Here is a 24,503-nt window from a genome sequence, read left to right on the forward strand (position 1 = left end):
CATAAAAAGTATTGAGATTATTTATGTTTATAATACCTATAATGATCTTTATTTCTTTTGGAACTTTAATAATTGGATGTTTTGTGACCAACTGAATGGACTGAAAAAAATTAAGTATATTATTGTGATTTTTCTGTAATAAAGCTAGCTTTCTACTTATTTTTTTACCTCCTGCAAATTAGAATGCGAAGTAGAATTTAATATTAAATGTCAATAGTAGCTTTATTAATATGCCTGTTAATCTGCCGTATCCAGTGGCCTTTGGTGTGTAAAAATCCACACTGAGTTAGTGGTGTAAAGCAAAATGTTTCTCATAGTTCTGCGGATTGGCTGGCGAGCCTTTTGCTCTGGACTGGCTAGGCCAGGGCTGAGTGATCCTGGGATGGCTTCATTCGCAGGTCTTGCAGTTGGCTGCTGTTTTGTTTCAGGGAAGGACTTTACATTTCTCGTAACTGGCTTGATTTCAGCTGGGGCAATGGCCACAGTCTCTCATCTAGTAGGCTAATTTGACTCATTTTGGCTCTATCACATAGTGCCAGGCAGGAAGGCTTCTCAGGAGTGTAAGACAGCAAGTACTTTTCAGGTCTCCGCTGGTGTCGCGTGTGCTATTGTCCTTTGGCCAAAGCAGCAGCAGTTATAAAACCGCACCTGCTTGGAGTTTCACTGGCAGTGATAGGATGCATTAAGGGTTGAGTAGAGTTAGACGACATGTATCTGAGTAGATACACCACAGTTTATAACTTCCTCTGGTAGTACTCAGCTTCAAAAACGTGAAGAAAGAAGATGGGGTTAGTTACTTTAGGTTTGGCATGATCAGAGGTAGGATAAGTGGGAACCTGACAGCATTGCTGGAGTGGGCAGTAATGGGTGCACCTGGGTCTGGCGTAAGAGACACTGAGGGTGTGTGAGCGTCTGCAGGAGCGGCCCAGGGACTGAGGCAAGAGAGGTCACAGAGTCCGTGCGACTAGAGGGAGCAGGTGGAGGGAAAGTTGTGGTGAGCAGAGGCTCTTCAGAGTTTGGGATGCAGTGGATCTGCATGAAGATGAAATCTAAGACAATGTGCAAGGTGATAATTAATTAAAGCTGCAAAATAGTAAGTCTTGGTCCAAGGTTTTGGAAAAATTCATTTCTTGAACATTTTACTGAACCTTAAGATCCCTTCATGTGCTAACATTCCTGCCTTTGTGAGTCAGTGTGATGTCATAGAGGGAGATGAAATGGGGTAAGGTGGAAAAACTCTCAATTACTTATTGACATCATTGAACGAGGTGGGAGAAGGTCCAGGAGCATGTCAAAAGCTAAAGAAGAAAGATGATAGAATAATCGGGTGCTGCTGGTTTGTGTAAAACTCATGGACTTATTTTTTCAATTAGGAAAACATTTTCTTTCTTGTTTTTCTTAAAAATATTTGGCTCTTCTTCCTTTTATTTCACATTCCTATTTTATTTAGTTATTTATTTTTAGAATAGGGAAAAGAATTGAGAAAGTAGAGAGTGGGGTAGAATTGGTGGTTTTTAAAGGGAATTAATGTTAGGAGGATATTCAAAGATTCTTAACTGCCCATTTTTTCTAATATTGGAAAGCTCGTAATTCTACATAATGAGTGAAGTCTTGTTTACTTACAATTCAGCTTTTCATGCATTTATAAGGTTGAAATTAAATAAAATTGTATCCTAATGCAAAACACTTTAGAAATATCACATTTGTTTTTCAAAATTTTAGACTGCTAACCATACTTTAGAAGTTAGAATACTAGTCATTAATGTTTATAACATATATTTTATACATTTTTAGTTTTATAACAATATTGAACCAGAATTAAGATGGTACAGTTTTCTGTCATCAAATTATAAAGTTGTAGTGTGGAAGAGAGCTTAAAATTCTAATCATTTGATATAATCCAGGTAATATATTTCATTGAAAATATGTATAAATTTCTTCAGACTTTTACATTGTGTACATATGTTTATAATCAGAGCAGTATGAGTGACTTATTTTAATAGTTTTATTAATAAAGTTTTCATAATCAATTAGACATGTATATGTGTAACATCATTAAACAAAGCCCTCTTAAATTATATATCCAATTATTTGAATACTTGGATCTGGCTTTGTTTCTTAGATTTTTCAAACAGTTAAATTTTGGGCTTTCATTTTCATGAAGTGCTTGTTAGACTTAGGAAGGAAGTTTGATACGGTATATTTCATTAACTACTAGACAAAGCTTTATCTGAGAGAATATGGGTTGGACTTTTCCAAGGATCTGCACAAACAGGAAAGCCTGATGTTGTTGGGTTAAATTATATGTGCCATCTATTGCTTTTTAAAAGTATATTATCTCTTTCTGTCTATTTGTTTGTCTATCCATCTACCTACCTATCTTCTATCCAAGTTAATTTTTATTTTTTATGTTTAGGATAAGTATATGTACCATACAGCTCCAGTTGAAAAATCACACGGCAGACTTCAAAGCAGGTCGTCAAGATCACAAAAGAAGAAATCCAAGTCCCCTGAGAGAAATAAATATTGTGTAAATGCAAAAAACTACGAACAGCCTACGATATCATCAAAGTCACACTCTCCATCTCCCTACACAAAAAGACGCATGTGTGAGCTATCAGAAGACACCAGGCGGCGGCTGGCACATTTAAATCTGGGACCCTATGAATTCAAAAAAGAAACAGATAAACCTCCATTTGTGATTAGACATGTATGTGTTCTCTTAAACATTTCCATTTGAAACTGATTTAATCTTTTCTTTCACAAAAACATTATTCTAAAACTTCAACTTCTAGCCTATGTTAATAGTTTTCTTTCTTGAACTGTTAGCCTAGCAATCTAAAACAGAAAATTAACTTAGAATAAAAGAACATTTTTTGCCAGCCTTTACACCTGGCAAAGGCCAAGCTCCACAAAGATCAAGCACCACTGTGAGTGGCATGTGAAATCCTCCAAGTACCTGTTTCCTTCCTTCCTTACGCAGTGTACAGCATTCCGACTCTGCACACTGAACTTAGATGGATTCGACATTAGTACTCTGGCAGAGTAGGGATTTAAAAGAGGACCAAGTTTTCTTAATGAAAAAGAAGACTCCACCCCCTCTGCCCCCAGATTTTTAAAAATTATCATGGAAAGTGAGTTTCTGTTGAAATTATGTCCTGTGGGTCAGGTCAGCCTTTTGTAATGAATGGATCTTTGGAGGAAATTGTTGTTTGATGGGGATGTTCCAAACCTTTGGAAGTGCGGAAAGTTAAGGCTAGCATAGTTTTAATCTTTCTATACAGAAACCTGCTTTTGATATGGTTTGCATTTAAATTATTGTGATTGTATTTGTCTAAGTTCTGTAGAATTTATAAGTTCTGGTTAGAGTTCTTGTGTGTATGATTGTTTGTGTAAACAAATATCCAAATTTTACTTGCTTGTTTGATAGCAGTTTCAGAATGCTTTTAATTTTATATCTGTCCTCAATTGTAAATTAAATTGAAAAGAAGGGACATACTAGGTGCCTATGCATAAAGATAACCAGGAATGTTTTGGAGGTTAGCCACATAAAAATTGTGTAGGGAAATAAACTGCTCTTAAAATGTTTATTATGTTGTTTTTCACATCAGTGTTCAAAGTAGAATAATTCTAATATGGCTTTTATAAATTTTGACATTTTTATTAAAGTGACTTTCCTCTTAGTTTTTCATGAATAGAAAGAAATGCATACTTCTAAGCCTGTAGTTTGAAAATTGCTTACTTATTGTATAAGAAATTGGATTTTTCCAGTAGTATTTGTAAAGATAGACATGTCCTCCCTCCAACACCCCCCATAGCCATTCATGATTTTAAAAGCACTTAAGAAATTGATAACCAAACAAAATTTTTATTTGGTCCATGCATATGCAAAATATTAATACTTTTAGGAAAAGCATTCTAGTTTTAGATACATTATATGAAAAATAGCCTTAAAGAATATGGAGCAGTTTTAAGAAATCACTACTATGCTCCCAAACAAACTGGAAAAACCATTGCAGAAGAGTTAAACAATGTTTTTTCTCATTTATCCAGAATAGTATTTCATTTATGCAGAATAGGGTTTTTAAAAATTGTGATAAAATGCACATAACAAAATTTAGCACTTCAGTCATTTTATTTTATTTTATTTTATTTTTTATTTTTTTTCTTAATATATTTTATTGATTATACCATTACAGTTGTTCTATTCCCCCCCTTCAATCCCCTCCACCCACACCCTCCCTCCCCCACCATTCTGCCCCCCTTAGTTTATAACCACGTGTCTCAAGTTCTTTGGATTCTATATTTCCCCCACTATTCTCGCCCTCCCCCCTATCTATTTTCTGCCTACCATCTATGCTATTTTCTGTGCCTTCTCCCCTCTTCTCCCCCTCCCACCCCCCTGTTTCTAACCCTCCATGTGTTCTTCATTTCTATGGTTCCACTCCTGATCTAGCTGTCTTCTTGGTTTGCTTTTGTTTTAGGTGTGGTTGTTAATAACTGTGTGTTTGCTGTCCTTTCACTGTTCATCTTTTTCATCTTCTTTTTCTTATATAAGTCCCTTTAGCATTTCATATAATAAGGGCTTGGTGATGATGAACTCCTTGAACTTGACCTTATCTGAGAAGCACTTTATCTGTCCTTCCATTCTAAATGAAAGTTTTGCTGGATAAAGCAATCTTGGCTGTAGGTCTTTGGATTTCATGACTTGGAATACTTCTTTCCAGCCCCTTCTTGCCTGTAAGGTCTCTTTTGAGAAATCCGCTGACAGTCTGATGGGTACTCCTTTGTAGGTGACTGTCCCCTTATCCCTTGCTGCTTCTAGGATTCTCTCCTTCATTTTGGTCTTGGCTAATGTAATTATGATGTGCCTTGGTGTGTTCCTTCTTGGGTCCAACTTCTTTGGCACTCTCTGAGCTTCCTGGATTTCCTGGAAGTCTATTTCCTTTGCCAGACTGGGGAAGTTCTCCTTTATTATTTGTTCAAATACGTTTTCCACTCGTGGCTGTTTCTTTCCCCCTTCTGGTACCCCTATAATTCGGATGTTGGAACGTTTAAAGATGTCCTGGAGGTTCCTAAGCCTCTCCTCATTTTTTTGAATTCTCATTTCTTCATTCCTTTCTGGTGGGATGTTTTGTTCTTCCTTCTGGTCCATTCCATTGATTTGAGTCCCCGTTTCCTTTCCATCACTATTGGTTTCCTGTGCATCTCCCTTCATTTCAATCAGTCCAGCCCTCACACGTTCCTCTAATTTGTAACTTTGTTCCTCTAATTTGTGACTATAATCAACCAGTTCTGTGAGCATCCTGATAAATAGTGTCCTGAATTGTGCTTCTGAGAGGCTGGCAATTTCTCGGTCGCTTAGAGTTATTGGCTCTGGGACTTTGAGTTCTTCTTGTGCCATCTTTCGGGTTGTTCGTGCCTGTTCCATAGCAGGATCAGAGCCCTAAAGTGTTCACTAGAACAGGGCAACTAAGTCGCTGGGTTGTGACGTTGTATGTGGGGGCGGGGTCAAAGAGGGACAATGGCTCTCACTGGTATTGCAGGGCAACTAAGTCGCTGGGTTGTGACGCTGTATGTGGGTGTGGGGTCAAAGAGGGACTCTGGCGTCCCGTCTGCCGCCTGCCGCCCTGGCCCTCACCGGTGCTGAAGGGCAACTAAGTCGCTGGGTTGTGACGATGTATGTGGGGGCGGGGTCAAAGAGGGACTATGGTGTCCTGTCCGCCGCCGCCTTCCGCCACGGCCCTCACCGGTGCCGCAGTTGCTGCCGTCAGTCACTGGGCCCACATGTTTCGTCCCACTGCACGCGAGTGTGCCACCGCCGTCAGCCCTCGCCCCCTGTGGCCTGCGTGGTCTGTCTCACCGTGCGCGAATATGCACCCGCGGTCTGCCCCGCACCCCAACTGGTTCCCGTCTGCCTGGGCGCCTGGGTCGGGGGCCCTGTCCTGCCCGACCCTGCTCGCTGCTGGCTCCGCCCCTCTTACCGTCCCCGTTGAACGGTTAGATGTAGTCGGACTTCCGTATAATTCAATTTTCTGTCGTTTGGTTGTGTCTTTGTTTCTCCAAACCTTTGTTGTATTCAAACTTGGTTGTGGGAGAAGGCACAGTGTTTCCACCTATGACTCCATCTTGGCGGAAGTCCCACTTCAGTCATTTTAAAGTATATACTCTAGTGGCACTGTGTACATTCATATTTTTCCGCAGCTGTTCCAACTATCTAGTTCCAGAACTTCCTCATTATCCTAAACAAAACCCTCTACTCATTAAGCATTCACTCTTCATTCTTTGTTTCTTCAGCCCCTGGCAAGCACTAATCTGCTTTTTATCTCTATGGCTTTTCCTATTCTGCCATTTCACGTAAGTGGAATCGTGCAATATCTGGGATGTTGCACCTGGCTTTTTTCATTTAGCACAGTGTTTTTGAGTTTCCATCCATGTTGTAGCATGCATCAGTGCTTGATTCTTTTTATGGTTGAGCAATCCATTGTACATGTACGAGGTCTATCTGGAAAAAGTCAGCCATAGTTAGTATAATGAGAAAGGTTTGGGTGACATCAGTGTAACCTGGCAGCCAAGGAGAGTGGACTGGAATGCGCATGTGTCAACAATGACGGCTTCACTGTACTAGTCAGTGGGGGAGGTAGATGCTGTGCAGTGAACATGTGTACTGTGTGCCCATTGCATTCAAAAGGACTGAATGAGTAAAACAACGACTAGGCATCAAATTTTGCATTAAGTTAAACATTCCTCTACAGAAACTACTCAGGTGATTCAGAAGGTCACAGTTATGGGCAACTGGTGATTGGCAGCTTCATCACAACAATGCACCCACTCATGTATAACTTCTCATGTGGAGTTTTTTGGCAAAACATCAAATCACCTGGTGACTCAGCCCCACTATAGCCCAGATTTGGCACCGTGTGACTTCTGGCTTTTCCCAAAAGTAGAATCACCTTTGAAAGGGACAAGATTTCAGACTTTTGATGAGATTCAGGAAAACATCAGAGGGCAGCTGATGGCAATTGGGAGAACTGTGTGAGGTTCCAAGGGGCCTACTTTAAAGGGGTCAGAAGCATCATTGTCCTATGTACATTGTTGCTTGCATCTTGTATTTCTTTCAATAAATGTCCTTATTTTTCCTATTACATGGCTGGATGCCTTCTGGAGGGACCTCATAGATACCAAATTTTGTTTATCCATCACCTGCGGATTAGTGTTTGAGTTGTATTCACCTTTTGGTTGTGTGAACAGTGCTTCTGTGAACATTTGTACACATGTTTTTGTTTGAATAGCTATTTTGATTCCTAATTGCTTTACTATCTAGGAGTAGAATTGCTGGGCCTTGAGTACTATGTTTAAGTTGTTGAGGAATTGTTAAATTGTTTCCTGCAGGGGTTGCTCCATTTTACATTCTCACCAGGCATGTATGGGGGTTCCAATTTATCCACATTCCCAACAACACTTGTTATTTTCCATTTGTTTCCTTTTCATCACAGCCATCCTGGGGGATATGGAATGGTGTCTATTGTGGTTTGGATTTGCATCTCCCTAATGACTAATGATAAGCATCTTTGTATGTGCTTCTTCACCTGTTGTGTATTTGCCTTGGAGAGATGTCTATTCAACTTTTTTTTTGCCTATTTTTAAGGAGGTTGTTTATCTTTTTGTTGCTCATTGTGAGTTTTCTTTTTATATTTAGGATTCTAGAACCTTATCAGGTGGTTTGTAAATTTTCTTCTCATTTTGTGATTTCATTCTGTGACTTGTCTTTTGACTCTTCTTTTTTTTAATTTTAATTTTAAAAAATTGCAAAATATACACCATATAAAATTTACTCTTTTAAACATTTTTTAAGTGTACAGTTTAGCAAGATTAAGTACATTTACATCACCACTGTCTCTCCAGAACTTCTCTCATCTGCCTAAACTGAAACTCTGCCCATTCAGCAGTAACCACCGCCCCCCCCCCTCCCATTTTCCTCAACCCCTGACAACTGCCCATTCTACTTTCATGATCTATGAATTTTACTGCTTTGGGCATCTCATGGAAGTGGAATGTACAGGGTCCGTCCATTTGTGACCGGCTTATTTCCCTTTTCATACTGTCGTCAAGGTTCATTCATGTTACAGCATTTGTTGAAATTTCCTTTTTACAGTGGGATTATATTCTTTTATATGTATGTGCCTCACTGTATTCATTTACTTGTTGATGGACACTTGGCTTGCTTCCACCTGCTGTCTATTGTGAATAATGCTGCTGTGAACTTGATGTCAAAGTATCTGTGAACTTGATGTGAAAGTATCGGTTCCCTGCTTTCAGATGTTTTGGGTCCATACCCAGAAGTGGAATTGCTGGGTCATATTGTAATTTTATTTTGAATTTTTTTGAAGAAACTCCATACTGTTTCCCATAGTAGGTGCACTAATTTACATTTCCACGAACAATACAAATGGATTTCAATTTCTCCATATCCTTATCAACACTTATTATCTTGTTTTTTACTCTATATAGTGATTCTAATGGACATGAATTATTATCTCATTGTGGTTTTGATTTGCACTTACCTAATGATTAGTGTTGTTGGATATTTTTAATGTACTTATTGGTTATTATATCTTTTGAAGACATGTCTAAGTCTATTGCCCACTTTTAATTAGTTTTTTAATTAGTAGAAGTTTATATATTCTGTATGTTAATGCCTATATATCAGATAATTTGCAAATATTTTCTCCTATGGGTTGTCTTCTTACTCTCTTGATATGGTTCTTTAATGCACAAAGTTTTTAATTTTCATGATTAGAACTGTCTTTTTTACACAGATTTATAACACTCTGACTTTTTATTTTGCTCATTGTCTGTAAGCTATAAAGCACTCAGTATTCTGAGCTCTGAACACAGCCAAATAAAGATGCTGTTTGAATTCAAAATCTGTTTGCTAAGGAGATAAGTAGCAAATGGCTAAACTTTTAAAAGTATTTTAAAATTTCATATAAGCTTCACTGTTTTTTTTCTATTGCCATTTAGTCCCCTTATATCCCCTCTCCCAGCAATCACCACACTGTGATCAATGTTCATGAGTCCTTTTCCCTCTTTGCTTAGTCCCTCCACCCCCTGGCCTTCCCTCCCCACTAGTTGGCATCCTGTTCCCCACCTATGAGTCTGTCCCCATTTTCCTCATAGTTCAGTTTGTTCGTTAGATTCCACATGAGTGAAATCATATGGTATTTGCCTTTCTTTAACTGGCTTATTTCACTTAGCATGATGTTCTCTAGGTCCATCCATGCTGTTGCAAACAGTAAAATTATTTTTTTTATGGCTGAGTGGTACTCCGTTGTGTAGCTGTCCCCAGCTTCGTAATGAAAAGCAAACTAGGCAATGGAGTAATAGGCATGTATATCTGGTCATTTAAAATTAGGCTCAAATATATAATTAAGCATTTCTGGAGTTTAGTATCAATTTTGTTTAAAGATGAACAGCAAACACTCCTCTTTGCTCTGACTTTGAAACACCTAAACTGTATGGTCACTGTCGTGGTAACCTGAAGATACATGGTCTGTGTACTTCAGCTGGTTTTCTGGTGCCATAGGACTGAAAGGAGATTTAAGCTGTTTTTTTTTTTTTACACTGAATTCTTCTTTTCTAGATCGATCCCCCAAGTCCCAGGGCCGATCACTTTTTTGGGTCTTCTGGCAGAGACTGTGAAAGAGATGGATGGTCCCGGGTGCACAATGGTAAGCTGCAAGTTCTCTCTCTCTATTGCTTTGTTGCCATGGCTACTGTCAGGCCTTTAACTTGGCATCAGTTAACAGAAACAGAATCTTTGCTGCATTATTGGATAATATGATATAGTGCTACTTTTTATAACTTGTGGGATACCGATATAGGTCCTCTGTAAAAACGATAGAATTTCTGTGCTGCTATAAACCATCTTCCTCTTTGAGATACAAAATGTGTATTCCTTTCTAATAAAAAAACAATTTGATTTTGTTTTACTCAACAGTTTCTAAATTTATTTAACTCTGAAACCCTTTCCTTAACATAGGTTAGATGTAGAACAGACTTTGGGGAATACTTCAGGAAAAAGAATTCACATTGTAGATTTTGGACAGACATTTACACATATATTAGAATATTTTTTCTGTCACTTATTTACAAAGTAGGCATTCTTGAATAAATCCTTAACTACTTTGGTAATCAGTTTATTTATCAAAGAATGAAGATTACATGGTTAATATTACCCTGTGAACTGCCCTAGCACACTGGATTTACAAATATCAGCTGTCAACGTAATATGTAAATACTATCATTTTTATTTCTGAAAAGATAACATCCTTCAGGTTTATATAAGAATATAGCTCTAAACTTTAGTCCTGATCCTAATGGTTAGATAAGCATTTTCTGAAATTCAGTATGAAGATGATTTTTATGAAGGTTAAGTGGTATTATGTAATTAAGGATATTTGAGTCTTAATATCTATAGACATTGGATAGTCAGTTCAGCAAGCATTCACCAACAGCCCTTAAGTTAATTTACTACACATTGATAAAGGCAGACAGAAAGAAAAATGAGATAGAGAAAAAATATAATTGTGACATGTCATGAGCTTGTCCCTTTCTCTTTCTAAACTGTAGTGTATAATCTCTTTTTATTAAGTGGGGAAATGAAGATCTCAAAGAACATTCAGAGTTTGAGCTCATTTATTTTTCTTTACTTTTTAGCACTAACAGAGAGATAGATGTGGTAATCAGTGTCTTTTATACCTAGAACGTCAGATTAAATGAAATTTGGAACAGATGTAATACTGTTTCTCTCCTTAGAAAAAATTTACAGACATAGATAATAAGCTTTAAGAACAAAAAAATCAGGAACAACTTCAATATTGATGTTATTTGGAAGATACTTTTGGAATGCACTTAATTGTCTGATTTTTCTTGACAGTTATATATTTGCTGAATTTTAGACTTACATAAAAGTTGAGGGAGTACAAAGAATTCTCATGTACCTTTCAGAATCCACGCATACTAGTATTTGCTGTTCTCTTTCCCTCTCTTTATCTCTTTTCCTCTCCTGCCTTCATCTGTGTGTGTGTGTGTGCCTGTGTATAAGCATTTTTGACAAGGATATCACTCTGGAATGAATTGTGTCCCTCCAAAATTTGTATGTTGAAGCTCTAACCTCATTGGCATGGTGTTTGGAAGTGAGGCCTTGGGGAATTACTTAGGTTTAGATGAGGTTATGAGTGTGGGGCTCCCTTGATAGGACTGGTGACCTTGTAAGAAGAGACACCAGGGACCTCACTTTCCCCCTCTGCCATGTGAAGACACAGCTGTAAGGCAGGCGGCCATTTTCAAGCCAGAACAAGAACCTCTGTAGTGGCACCTGGATCTGAGACTTCCATCCTCCAGAACTATGAGAAATGAAAGTCTGTTGTTTAAGCCACCCAGTCTATAGTATTTTGTAATGGCAGTCCGAGGAGACCAAAAAGATATCATCTGTGATGCAATTATCAGAGCAGAAAATTAACAGTGGTATAAGAACAATAACTAACCTGTAAATCTAAACCAGATTTTGGTACTTGTCTCAATAATATCTTTATAGCAAGAGAAATCCCACATCATGCATAGCCTTCAGTTGCCATATCTCTGGTTTCCTTTAACATGGATCAGTTTCTTTGACTTTCTTTGTATTTGACATTGACACTGTATTTGACATTGATAACTTGGAAGAATACAGGCCAGTAATTTTGTAGCATTTCCCTCAATTTGGGATTGTTTGATTTTAATTTCATAAGTTATATTTAGATTATTTGTTTTTCTTCAGAATACCACAGAAGTGATGTGTTACTCCTGGTGCATAATGTCAGGGGGTATGTGATGTTGCTTTTGATATTAATTTGGTGATATTAATTTGCTCATTTGATCAAGATGGTTTATGCTTGGTTTCTCCATCATAAAAGTGCTATTTCATTTCTATTATGGGGAGATACCTTGAGACCGTGTAATATCCTGTGACTCCTCAACTTTGACCCTGTTAGCACACATTGATGATTTTTGCCTGAAACAATTTATTTCTATGATGTTTGCCAAATAATGATCTTAAAGTATTTCCTTATTCTTTCTACACTTATTACTTGCCTTTCTACTATTGTCACAGACGGGCATAGGGAACCAGGTTCTTGGTGATCGGGACAAAGAATTGAACCAAACACCCAGAGTTTGTAGCTGAGAACATGGGCTGTTCAACTCCAAACAGAAATTGACCTCGTGGCCTGGAGGCATTCTGTTCTCATGGGGTGGATCCTTCCTGGCTAGTTTTGGAGGGCTTTTGTTGCACATGTACAAGTAGTTGTTTTACTTTAAAGCTACTGCGCATGTGGTCTCCCATGATTTTCCTTGATTGGCCACCAGAGAAGGGGTTGCATAATGTTACTGAGTGGACCCTCCTTTCTCTTGGGGTTGCCTTGTACTAGGTTTGCCTTGCCTGCAGCCAGGGAGCTATAGCTCTCCATGTTAGAGATTGGTAAAAAGGAAAGGAATTATTTATTCAAAATTATGCAGACTTAAGAGTAATGACTTAATGTCTTCATTAAAATTCCAAAATCCCTTAAAACACCCACAAACACACACAGTCCTTCCTTCCTCCCTTTGCCTGTTCCGGGGTACTGTATCTCAGGAAAAGAAATAGAAGCCTGTGACTCAGATAGCCCCCAGTTCTTCCCTGCAATCCATGCTCAGCTGGCAGGCCTCCCTCGATTCCCAGCACCATCAGCTGTGTCACCAGGATCTCCAGTTCTTTATCCAAAACCGCATTGTACCCTCTCCTGGCCCACCAGCAAGAGTCCTTTCAGAAACTCCTTTCCTTCCCATAGGATCTCCTGCGTTCTTCAGAGATGCTAAGAGCGAGCTCTGCATCGCTGCTACATCTTGCTTTCTGGCTTCCTAAGCTCCGTGGCAAAGAGAGACTCAAAGCCACGTGGTTCTTCTCTCCCAAAGCCACTTGGTAATTCTGTCATGGCTGCCATGCCTGGGTTTAAATCCCAGCAGCAATCTTCTTCTGCAGCCCCATTTCTGACTCCTCCCACAATCAGCTACACTTGCCAGCACTCCCATATTTTTCCAGCTTTACTGGGCTGCCATAGTAAGTCTGAGCAGGAGTGGCCCTGTGGTGTGGAGCCAGTCATCTCCAAGCTCTTATGCAGGCTCTGTAACCAGGGGGAGTTGCCTCCCAGTTACATCCTGGGTGGAAGTCATTCCCATCTCCCTGGCTCAAAGCCTGGCCACAGCTATTTAACATATCTATGAAACCAGTTAAAGGCTATAGATATGTTAAATAACTCTTCTAGAGGTTATCTGCAAAACTGTCACTATGCAAAACAACTCTCAAAGACCCTGGTCCATGTGTCCCATCCCCTAGTTCAGACTTGTGGCAGTGAGGGCATCCCATATTTTTTATATTTCCTAGGCACCCTGAGTTCTGGACCCCATTACAAATCCTCCTTTGGGGGACCCCCTGGCTGCACCTTCTTACACTATAAAGAGGTTTCTTTCTCATTTCTTTAATTTTGCTGCCTCTGTTCTTTGCCTCATATTTTTTTTCCTGGTTGGCAGCCAAGCAGTTGTGATTTGGGTTTTCATAAGCTATTTGAATGCATGTGAGGATTTCTTATGGTAAAAAAATCTCTAAAGCAGTGAATTTTCACTTGTGACTATCTTACTTTAATATAAATTCTTCTTGAACACTTTGTTGCCAAATTATCTTGCCTAATCTTTTTTGTAAATTTATTTTTTTACTTAATGATTTTTAGAAGGCGGGGGGAGAAAGAGAGAAATGTTGATTTGTTTCACCACTTATTTATGCATTCATTGGTTGATTCTTGTATGTTCCCTGACTGGGGATCAAACCCTCTACCTTATGCCTAATAATTCTTAAATTTTTGTGGGATATCATTTTTATCACCATTGATTATTTTAGTCCTTGTGATAACCATATGAAGATGAATTTAACCATTTTCAGTTAAGAAAAATGACAGAGACTTAGAGAGTTTGACTTGCTGGAGAGCCAACATGTATTCTGCAGAATAGCCGTGTTCAGTCTAGGATGCGAGTCTTCCAACACCAAGTTCCTTCTTTTGCTCCCTCCTGCTACTTTCTCCACATTCATCCAGCTGTATTTTATTCAGTTAAATTTTTCGAGTACGTGTTCTCTCCTGGAATTTCCATGGTGTGTAATTCTAATTGTAATTTGTTCAGTCTTTTTGAAGAAACTCAGTATGTCTTGTTACCCTAGTTATGTTTGGAAGCTTTACCCAGTCATTTGTGTATTTCAAAGAGGAAATCAAGGGTGTCATCCCAGCCTCATTTATTTGCTTAGAATTTAGGAGAGATGTTAGATTCTGTCTCCCCTTGTAGGAAACTTGTCTTATTCTCATTTGAAGATTCTTTTATGAGTTTCATTTCTACAGAAGATTGTAATCTGTTATGAGCTTCTACTAATTCTTTTGTTTGGTGGTTATTATTTGTAAAGTAAAATACGGGGTGAGGAAAAACTAGGTTTATAGTTCTGAGTACATGAAATAGAGTTTATTGTTATATTATTATTTATTAATTACTGTCTTATTTTCCATAAAACAATTGTAAACCTACTTTTGCCCCAGCTAGTAAATTGGCAATAATACTCAAATCCTAATATACCTTGAGTAGATAGAAATACATAGTAAAACTTATTGCATGTAGTCATCATATAAATATTTATTGGCAAAATATCTAATTTATTTCAGCTTTTAGTTAAATGTGTTCCTCCTCCATTTAGCAATAGACAGCTTAATTTCTGTGTTTGCTTTTTACTAAACATTTTTATAGTTTTATTGAGGTAAAATTTATCTACCATAAAGTTTACCTGTTTTAAGTGTACAATTAAAATTTTTTTTGAAGATCTTATTTATTTATTTTTAGACAGAGAGGAAGGTTGGGAGAAAGAGGCATAGAACCTTCAGTGTGTGGTTGCCTCTCACACGCCCCCTACTGGGGACCTGGCCCCATAACCCAGGCATGTGCCCTGACTGGGAATCAAACCAGTGACCCTTTGGTTCACAGGCCGGTACTTATTACACTGAGTCACATCAGCCAGGGCCAATTAAATGATTTTTAATAAATTTGCACAATCCATTTTTAGATATTTCCCTTATTCAGAAGAGTTTCCATATACCCATTTGCATTAATCTGCATTCCCACCGAAGTACCTGGACTGTTTCCACTGTTTGGCTATTAGGAATAATGCTCCTGTGAACATTTGCATTGAAGTCTTTGCATAGACACATGCTTCCTTTTCTGTGGGACAGACACCTAGGAATGGAATTGCTGGTTCTTTGTTGCTTAAAAGCTTGTTTACGTTTTAAGCAGTTGCCAACTGTTTTCCAGTGTGGCTCCATACGCCCTCCCAGGAGCAGTGTATGGGGTTTCTAGTTCCTTCACATCCTTGTCCGCACTGTAGCTGCCATTTTTTACTACTGTTCCGGTGGGTGTGCAGTCCTCTCTCACTGCAATTCTAATTTGCATTTGACTAGTGGCATTGGGTGTTTTTATGTGCTTGTTAGTCATTTAGATGTCTTTTTTGATGATCATCACTTTTCTAGTAATTGGTACGTAGGGAACTTGCTGTTTCCTAAACTTCAGACCAGAAAAAAATGAGGAGGAAAGTCTGAGACCTTTGTTACTGAGACTTTGACAGACGTCGATAGAAAAGATGAAAATATTAGAGGTCAGAATAACTAGTTTCAAGTGAATACATCACAAGCGATCGGGAGATAGAAAACATTTTATTATGTGCCTTTACTTTTTAGAAGGTTGATCCCCTGAGAGATGTTAAACCCTGGTTTTATTTTACCAAGCTGTACATACATCTTAGCTTTGTTGCTAGTTATAGGGACTGAGATACAGGAAGTGCACTGGCCCGACTCTCCGTGGGATTCACAGGAGAGTAGAGCCGGCCGGCCTTAGAGTGTTACCTGGGCACTGAGATAGCAGTAGGGTAAGTGCTGATAAAGGACACCAGGGCCCCGCTCTTTGAAGGTTCAAATAGGTATATACATTCAGCATTAGGTGTTTTGCAGTGGTAATAACTCTATATACCAGAATGGGATGTAATTCCTTGAGGTTAGGAAAAGGGAAGACAATGGTACCCTTCTTACCTAGGGTACAATTGAGGTTACCAAGATCAGGATTGACTTGTGGGGAACACATAGCAGTAATAACTATTAGTATGGGGCTCAAGAATTACTTTGATAGAAACAATGGATTGATACAGAGCTGCTGAATTTTAGATTAAAGCTTTAAGTCCTTCTTGCTTAAAGTCAGGATTGGTCCTTTGGGACTGAGTCATATCTAAACCTGTTGAGTGAAAGCTAGCTATGGAGAGAGGAAGGATGCAGAGACTCTAAGTTATTAAACTAAAATGGATTTTAATTTCTACATTAGATAGTTGCTAAGGAAATGTTTTAATGACTGGTTGCCGCTTTTTGTTTTTAACCTGTGCTGTTAGTCACTACTTCATATTTGATTGATTATATATCATATCCTTTTGCTTAAAAAATCCATAGTGTGATGTTATTTTTGAGACAAGTCATTTTTATTCTGTGCGCTTTTGTTGTATTGCAAGGAAATCTACCATTCTGGGACTAGTGGAAATAGCACTTAACTTGACCTCAGTTCCATTGCTTGTTAGCTATATAGGAAGTCAGCCTCCTAAAATGTAGAGTAGAAATAACAGTCCTACGTATTGTATTAGTCTGATTAGGCTGCCATAACAAAATGCCATAAACTGGGGTCTTAAAAGCAGACATTTATCTTATCACAGTTCTGGAGGCTGGAGAGTCCAAGTTTAAGGACTAGCAAGGTAGGTTTCATTCTTTTTTAAAAAAAATATATTTTATTGATTATACCATTACAGTTGTTCTATTCCCCCCCTTCATTCTCCTCCACCCACACACTCCCTCCCTCACCATTCTCCCCCCCCCTTAGTTTATAACCATGTGTCTCTACTTCTTTAGATTCTATATTTCTCCCACTATTCTCGCCCTCCCCCTATCTATTTTCTACCTACCATCTATGCTATTTTCTGTGCCTTCTCCCCTCTTCTCCTCTTCCCACCCCCCTGTTTCTAACCCTCCATGTGTTCTTCATTTCTATGGTTCCACTCCTGATCTAGCTGTCCTCTTGGTTTGCTTTTGTTTTAGGTGTGGTTGTTAATAATTGTGTGTTTGCTGTCCTTTTACTGTTCATATTTTTCATCTTCTTTTTCTTATATAATTCCCTTTAGCATTTCATATAATAAGGGCTTGGTGATGATGAACTCCTTGAACTTGACCTTATCTGAGAAGTACTTTATCTGTCCTTCCATTCTGAATGAAAGTTTTGCTGGATAAAGCAATCTTGGTGGTAGGTCTTTGGATTTCATGACTTGGAATACTTCTTTCCAGCCCCTTCTTGCCTGTAAGGTCTCTTTTGAGAAATCCGCTGTCCCTCTTTGACCCCACCCCCACATAAAACGTCACAACCCAGCAACTTAGTTGCCCTGCTCCAGTGAACACTTTAGGGCTCCGATCCTGCTAGGGAACAGGCATGAACAGCCCAAAAGATGGTGCAAGAAGAACTCAAAGTCCCAGAGCCAATAACTCTAAGCGACCGAGAAATTGCCAGCCTCTCAGAAGCACAATTCAAGAGACTATCAGGATGCTCACAGAACTGGTTGATTATAGTCACAAATTAGAGGAACATATGAAGGCTAAACTAACTGGTAGGTTTCATTCTGAGATCTCTTCGGGCTCACAGTCAGCTACCGTCTCACTGTAAGCTCACATAACCTCTTCTTCATGTGTGAATGGAGAAAGAAATTGAGAGAGAGAGGGGGGGGGAGGGAGGGAGGGAGAGATTGAACATGAACATGTACGTGAGAGCAAGCTCTTTGATGTCTCGTTTTCTAAGGTCATGTTTTCCATTATGAGAGCCCCATCCTCGTGACCTCGTCTAACCTAATTACCTCTCAAAGGTTTGATCTCAAATACCATCACTTTGGAGATTAGGGCTTCACCATTTGAATTTTGAGAGGACAAAAACACTCAGTTCATCATACCTATTTCTTGGAGTTATTAGAGAATCACATAATCACTAACATTTCTTGAATGTATTTTCTGCTAGTTGCTATTCTAAATACTTATATTTCATTGGTTAATTACTCATAGTAACTCCAAGAATTCTAGACACTGTCATTTATTCTAAAGAAACCTGAGATATAAATCAATTATATTAATCAATATCACATACACATACACAATCTGAATTAGTTCTTTCAAACTTTCCTCAAATGTGACCCATTCATTAAGGCCCAACTCACCTCTTTCCTCCTTTAGGAAATTCTTCTGATTTCTTTCAACGTTGAGAGATTGGTCTTGATAAGACTTTTTAAATAGTATTAATTGTCTGTATCATTCTGATTTAGTCTCATCTTTTATGCTGCTGTTACTCAATTTTGTACAACTTAACCAATGTAATTTATAAGCACTTAGCAGCCACAGGCCATGAGTCTTATCTCCTTTATCGGCAGCATTTAGAATACAGTAGTAATTACTGGTAAGGGTGATTAAATGTGAACATTGAAAAACCTCAGATCAAAGTAACAGATTAAATTGTAAAAATGAAAGAAAATTATAAATCTGTCTGAATTAGGGTGAGTTTATAAATGGTTTCTGGAATGCAGAACACATACAAGTATTTTAATATATTGATATTTTTAATATTAGGTTAGTGGCCAGAAGTAATAGATACCACATCCAGAAATTATTACTTTAATTTTCAAATAGCATGTTTGGAGAGTTAGGCTCAGTATCCTTATAATTCTTTTATTTCTTCTGCTTTTTGTGGCCATGCTGTGCATTAGACTTTACAGGAGAGGGGTTGGGCTGTGATTTATTTTATAATTTTGCAAAGCACTTGAAGTAAGTCGAATCTTTCTGAATTAAATGGTGAAAGTTTCCTTGTGTGAGAGACATTAGCATTTTAGCAATTCTTTATTATTGTTCAGTGTACTTGGAAAACAGACAACATTTTGTGCCATTAATGAAAGCTGATTAATTGACTGAATACAGACTATCCTAGGTCTTTATTTATATAGCCATTTTTTTTTTCAGGACAGAGCAGGTTAGAAGGTAAAATTAGGATACTTTTGACCAGAATGTGTGAGTAAGGAAGTAGAATTGTGAACTATGGCTCTAATTTGCATAACTGCCCATGTAACAGAGATTATAATACATACAAGTTGATTCTTGAAAGTTACTTAAATAATGGTGAGTAAAACCCAAAATCTGCCTCTACAATGTAGTGGTCTTTCTCTTAGGGAGAGATTTAGAGTAGTTTTCTAATCCACTTTGTTACAGATACTGTGCTTGGGACTTTGATAAGCTGTATAATATAATCATCACTGTGGTAAGCATTGCCTTCATACTTTTAAAAAGAGGAATGAAACAGATTAATTATATAACTTGACCAAAGTGACATATTTGGTAAGTGGTGGAATTAGAAATTGAACCCCGGCTTGTCTGACTTAGAATTCAATAGTAATGATGTTGACGATGGTGTTAGTATTAAGAGTTAACATTTATTTTATTACCTTGCATGTACGGTCAAACTTAATCTTTAAAACAGATTTTGAACGAGGCACATCAGCCAGATGAGGAATACAAGCCTCAGAGAGCTCAGTTTGACTGAAGTTGTACAGAAGTGCCAGGGTCGGACTGCGGTGTAGGTCTAGTTGTCAACTAGACCAGACTGTAGGTCTAGACCAGTGTAGGTCTAGCTGTCAACGCCGCCTGTACGCGGAAGGATACTACTGCCTCTAAAACTGGCCTGTTTTTGTTATACAGACTGATTCTGGCATTGTCTCCTAGAACGTTTGACAATATCTATTAAATCTGTATATTCAATTTACATGTCATCATAAACTGATCTATCAACTAAAAACTATCTGTTTTACCCATATCAATTTCATAACCATTTATGTAAACAAATGGGTTAATCAACTAAAAATTATTCTGATCTATATTCAGATATTTTCTACTCTAATGAAATTAGTATTTATGAAATCATTTAATTATTGAAGAACTAATACAGGTTTTAATTTGTTGCTTACCATCTTTGCTTATGTAACATTGAAGGGTTTTAAGACATTTCGAAATCTGCTATATGCATTAAAATCATAGGAACAGTGATAGTAGCAGCAAAAAGCAAACATGAAACCAATTTTTTACATGAAATATTTATAGTTTCTTTTGTACATCCTTTTCAGATCATTCTCATCTTGGCAGCTACCGACCCAAGGATTATAAGGTATGTAGTATAAATTATAGAGTAATAATTATCCTTTCTTTCAGTTAAAACCTAAGTTGGAGATTATCATAGTAAAAAATATATACCAACAATAATTGTCATATCATGAATATCATTGTTTTGGCTACATTGTCAAGTGTTAGAATAGACTTTTCATCACATGTCTTCCTACAAGTATTTTGTGGCTTTTGATTGTTCAGTTGGTTTAGTTACTTTTTTAAATGTGTTTGTGTGGATATGTGTATGAGAGAGAGATGGCGAAATTGGTTGTCACTTTTAGTAGTACCTTGCACAGAACTATTTATAGACTTTCAGCACTCACAGGGCATCCTCATAATAAAGTCTGTAATACAAAAGTTTAGGATTAGTGGGCACAAGTCTGGATAAATACAGTTATTTGATAAGGAAAGGATTTGTCTAGTTGACTGATCTGTTGTCCTGAGAAAGGAGCTGTTTGTCCAGATTGAAGATCTCTTGTTTTAAGAAGGGAACTGATTGATGATCAAGCCAGCTGTTGTTCAGATAAATGTTTTATGGGAAGGTCCTGACACAAATAATTAACTTATTTACTGATTTGTAACATTTTTCCTTGGGAAAGGATTTTCTGTAATTCATGGTAAAGTTAAGCTGAGGTAGGTGGGCCTCCGTTCGTTGTTGGTGGATAGTTAAACCATATGAATGCAGTGGGTCTCAGTTCTCCTGTTTCGCTGAAGCTATATGTGTTTTCCCATTAATGTTACACATCGTTAGATTTACTCCTAGAAACCTCATAGTTGTTTCCTGTTGCAAATAATATTTTATGTAAAATTACATTTCTTGTGTGATACTGATGCATGGGTTTGAAATTGACTTGCATGTAACATTCCTGTCATAGGTACCGATATTTTAATAGAGGAAACCATATCATCTACAAATAATGAATTTTCATACTGTCTCTCAGATTATTTCTTTGTCTTAACTTACTGTGATCTTCAATACAGTATTAAATAAAAGTGGTCATAGTGGATGTGGCACAGGCACTTATTGCTTATTGGCTCTCTGTGCCCTGTCATGTTTTCAAGCCTCTTGCAGGTATGTGGGGGCCTAGTTCTAGCCAGTAGCTGTGAGTGGAAGGGATGTGGATCACTTCCAGGATGAAGCATAGAAGAATCAATTTGAATTTTTTCTTTTACAGTGACAATGAGACCTTGTGTTCTAGATGGCACAGCTGTTAAGTTTTTCAGAGTGTCTCTTGGGCAGTTTTGTGAAATGTAAATTTTCTCTTGCTAACCTGTATTACAGCAAAGCACAGGGAACACTGAACTTTTATTATGTTAAGCCCTGATTTTCAAACTCAATTTTCTACTGCAGTGTAGCCTAATGTGTTGCAGCCTAGACTAATGAAGTGTGTGTTCTGGTCTCAGTCCTGTCTTTGACAGGGTCAGGTCCAGGGCTTTGCACCTACGGATGATTTTGGCAGTAGATTTTTGTTCAGAATTCTTTAGCAAGTTAAGGATGTTCCCTTTGAAATTCCTTGTTTGCAAAGATTATCTATTTTTAAATTATGAGTGGATATTGAATATTATCAAATGTGTTTTTTCGGTATCTTATGAGTTGACAATGATTTTTTTTGTAGTTAATTGAATAGACTTTCTAATGGTACCCCATTCTTGTATTCTTTGGATAAACCCAAATTAGTCATGTTATAATTTTAACATTATTAAATTTAATTTTTAATATTTTATATAAGATTTTTCCCACATATGCCAGTGAGGATAGTTTGTGAATTCTACTTTCGCTAAAGGGTTTGGTAGAACTATTACGATCACATAAAATTAGGTGAGGAATATTTTCTTTTCTTTCTTGGGAATCAAGTCCCTTAACTCTGTGTTTTGGGTTGTCAGTAAGTTGGGTGGTGAGCCCATCTTTTGTGGTACTTTCCATATAGGCATCCAGTGAGGCCTGATCTATGGGAATTTTCCACTTGTTTCTGTCATGGACCTCTCATATGTCACTGGCCTGGGATCCTCACAAAGCTTTTTAACTTTGCTTCAGTTTTCTTCCTTGTAAAGTGTAGATCACAGGTGGCAAACACAAGGCCTGTGAGCTGAATCCAGCCTTCCACTTGTTTTATCCAGCCCGGCACCTTGTTTCTACCTGGTGGCAGTGCCGATCTCTTGCTTAACTATTAAGGAGTAGTTACATTTATACAGTCCTAACGTTACATTGGGCCCTTTGAAGGCAACTGCAAGGCTGATGTGGGCCCTGGTGAAAGTGAGTTCAACACCCCTGGTGTAGATAATAAAAATACCTCATAATATTGTTGTATGGGTTAAAGTTACTCATGTAAGTGCATAAGAACAGTGGTCTAAGAAGGGAGGGTTTCCCACACCTCAATAGAATTACTTATTTTTATTGCATTATTTTGGAATTCTATAAATTCTTCACCAGCATAAAGAAAGTACATCATCTTTAAAGCAAGCCAGATAGTTTAGCTTATGAATTTTTAAATTGTATAAGATAGAGTCAGTCATTAACTTACTGTAGGATTCACTGAGGACTGTTTCTGGCAAATTTGAGAAACTGGTCTAAGTTACCAGACTTATTTGTCTTCCCTTTGAATCAGAACCATACATTCTTTTTACCATCCTGGAAGTAGTGGCTCCACTGTGTTTCTTTCTTACAGTCCTTATTCTCAATGGCTTCCAACTATTTTCATTAGAATTATTTATATTTACTTGTTAAATTTTATGGCCCATTACAAAGGAGAAATTTTAGAGCATGTAGTAACAGGCAGTAAGTACAATTTCAACAAATATTTGTTGTGTAGATGAATTCCCTGGTTCTCATTATAATTAGTAGTTAATTCTTTCTTTCAATAACTTGACCTTGGAGTTCCTGTAGTATAAAAATGATATAGCCACTAATATGACTTAACTTATTAACTTACTTTGTAACTAACTTCTCAGGAATCTTATAAGTATGGTAGAACCAAACCATTTAAAAAAATTATTTTATTGTTGTTCAAGTAGAGTTGTCTGCATTTACCCCCCACCACTCTACCCCAACCCCAGCCATTCATCCCTCCCTCCCCAGTTTCCACCCCCCACCTTGGTTTTGTCCATGTGTCCCTTCTAGTTATTCCTGAAAACTCTTCTCCCTTCCCCCCATTATCCCCTTCCACCTCCCCTCTGGTTACTGTCAGATTGTTCTTAATTTCAATGTATATGGTTATGTTTTGCTTGCTTGCTTGTTGTTGATGAGGTTCCATTCAATGGTGAAATCATATGGTATTTGCCCCTCACCACCTGGCTTATTTCACTTAGCATAATGCTCTCCAGTTCCATCCATGTTGTCTCAAAGGGTAGGAGCTCTTTCATTCTTACAGCTGCGTAGTATTCCTTTGTGTATATGTACCATAGTTTTTTGATCCACTCATTTACTGATGGACACTTAGGTTGCTTCCAGCACTTGGCTATTGTAAATTGTGCTGCTATGAACATTGGGGTGCATAAGTTCCTTTGGATTGGTGTTTCTAGGTCCTTAGGATATAATCCCAGCAGTGGAATCACTGGGATAAGAGGCAGTTCCATTTTTAGTTTTCTAGGGAAATTCCATATTGTTTTCCACAGTGGCTGAACCAGTCTGATTCCCACCAAGAGTGCATTAGGGTTCCCTTTTCTCCACATCCTCTCCAACGCTTGTTGTTTGTTGATGTGGTTATGATGGCCATTCTTACTAGTGTGAAGTGGTATCTCATTGTTGTTTTAATTTGTATGTCTCTGATAGCTAGTGATGTTGTACATCTTTTCATATGTCTCCAGGCCCTCTGTATGTTCTCCTTGGAGCAGTGTCTGTTCATGTCTTTTGCCCATTTTTTTTATTGGTGGTTTGTCTTCCTGGAATGGAGTCCTATGATTTCTTCATATATTTTGGAGAGCAAACCCTTTTCCTAGGTATCATTGGCAAATATGTTTTCCCATATAGTTGGTTCTCTTTTCATTTTAATGCTATTTTCTTTAGCCATGGAGAAGCTTTTTAATTTGATGAGGTCCCATTTGTTATTTCCTTTATGTCCCTTACTTTAGGGGACATATCAGTGAAAACATTGTTGCATGGAATGTCTGAGATTATCCTGCCTGTGTTTT

At 37.9% G+C, this 24,503-nt stretch overlaps 1 protein-coding gene across 3 annotated transcripts in view; it reads left to right on the forward strand.

Annotated features, from left to right (window-relative positions):
• The window catches only part of SPATA6 (spermatogenesis associated 6), a 103,372-nt gene that overhangs the window by 49,597 nt on the left and 29,272 nt on the right, over positions 1-24,503 (forward strand). For all 3 annotated transcript variants that reach the window (XM_037043325.1, XM_037043326.1, XM_037043327.1), the window contains exons 7-9: positions 2,417-2,710; positions 9,644-9,731; positions 20,336-20,376. In XM_037043325.1, coding sequence (XP_036899220.1) covers positions 2,417-2,710; positions 9,644-9,731; positions 20,336-20,376 — 423 coding nt within the window. The remainder of the gene's footprint in view (positions 1-2,416; positions 2,711-9,643; positions 9,732-20,335; positions 20,377-24,503) is intronic.

The sequence above is a fragment of the Sturnira hondurensis genome, unplaced genomic scaffold (assembly GCF_014824575.4).
Source record: "Sturnira hondurensis isolate 20B ecotype Veracruz unplaced genomic scaffold, ASM1482457v3 Scaffold0004068, whole genome shotgun sequence".
NCBI lineage: Eukaryota > Metazoa > Chordata > Mammalia > Chiroptera > Phyllostomidae > Sturnira > Sturnira hondurensis.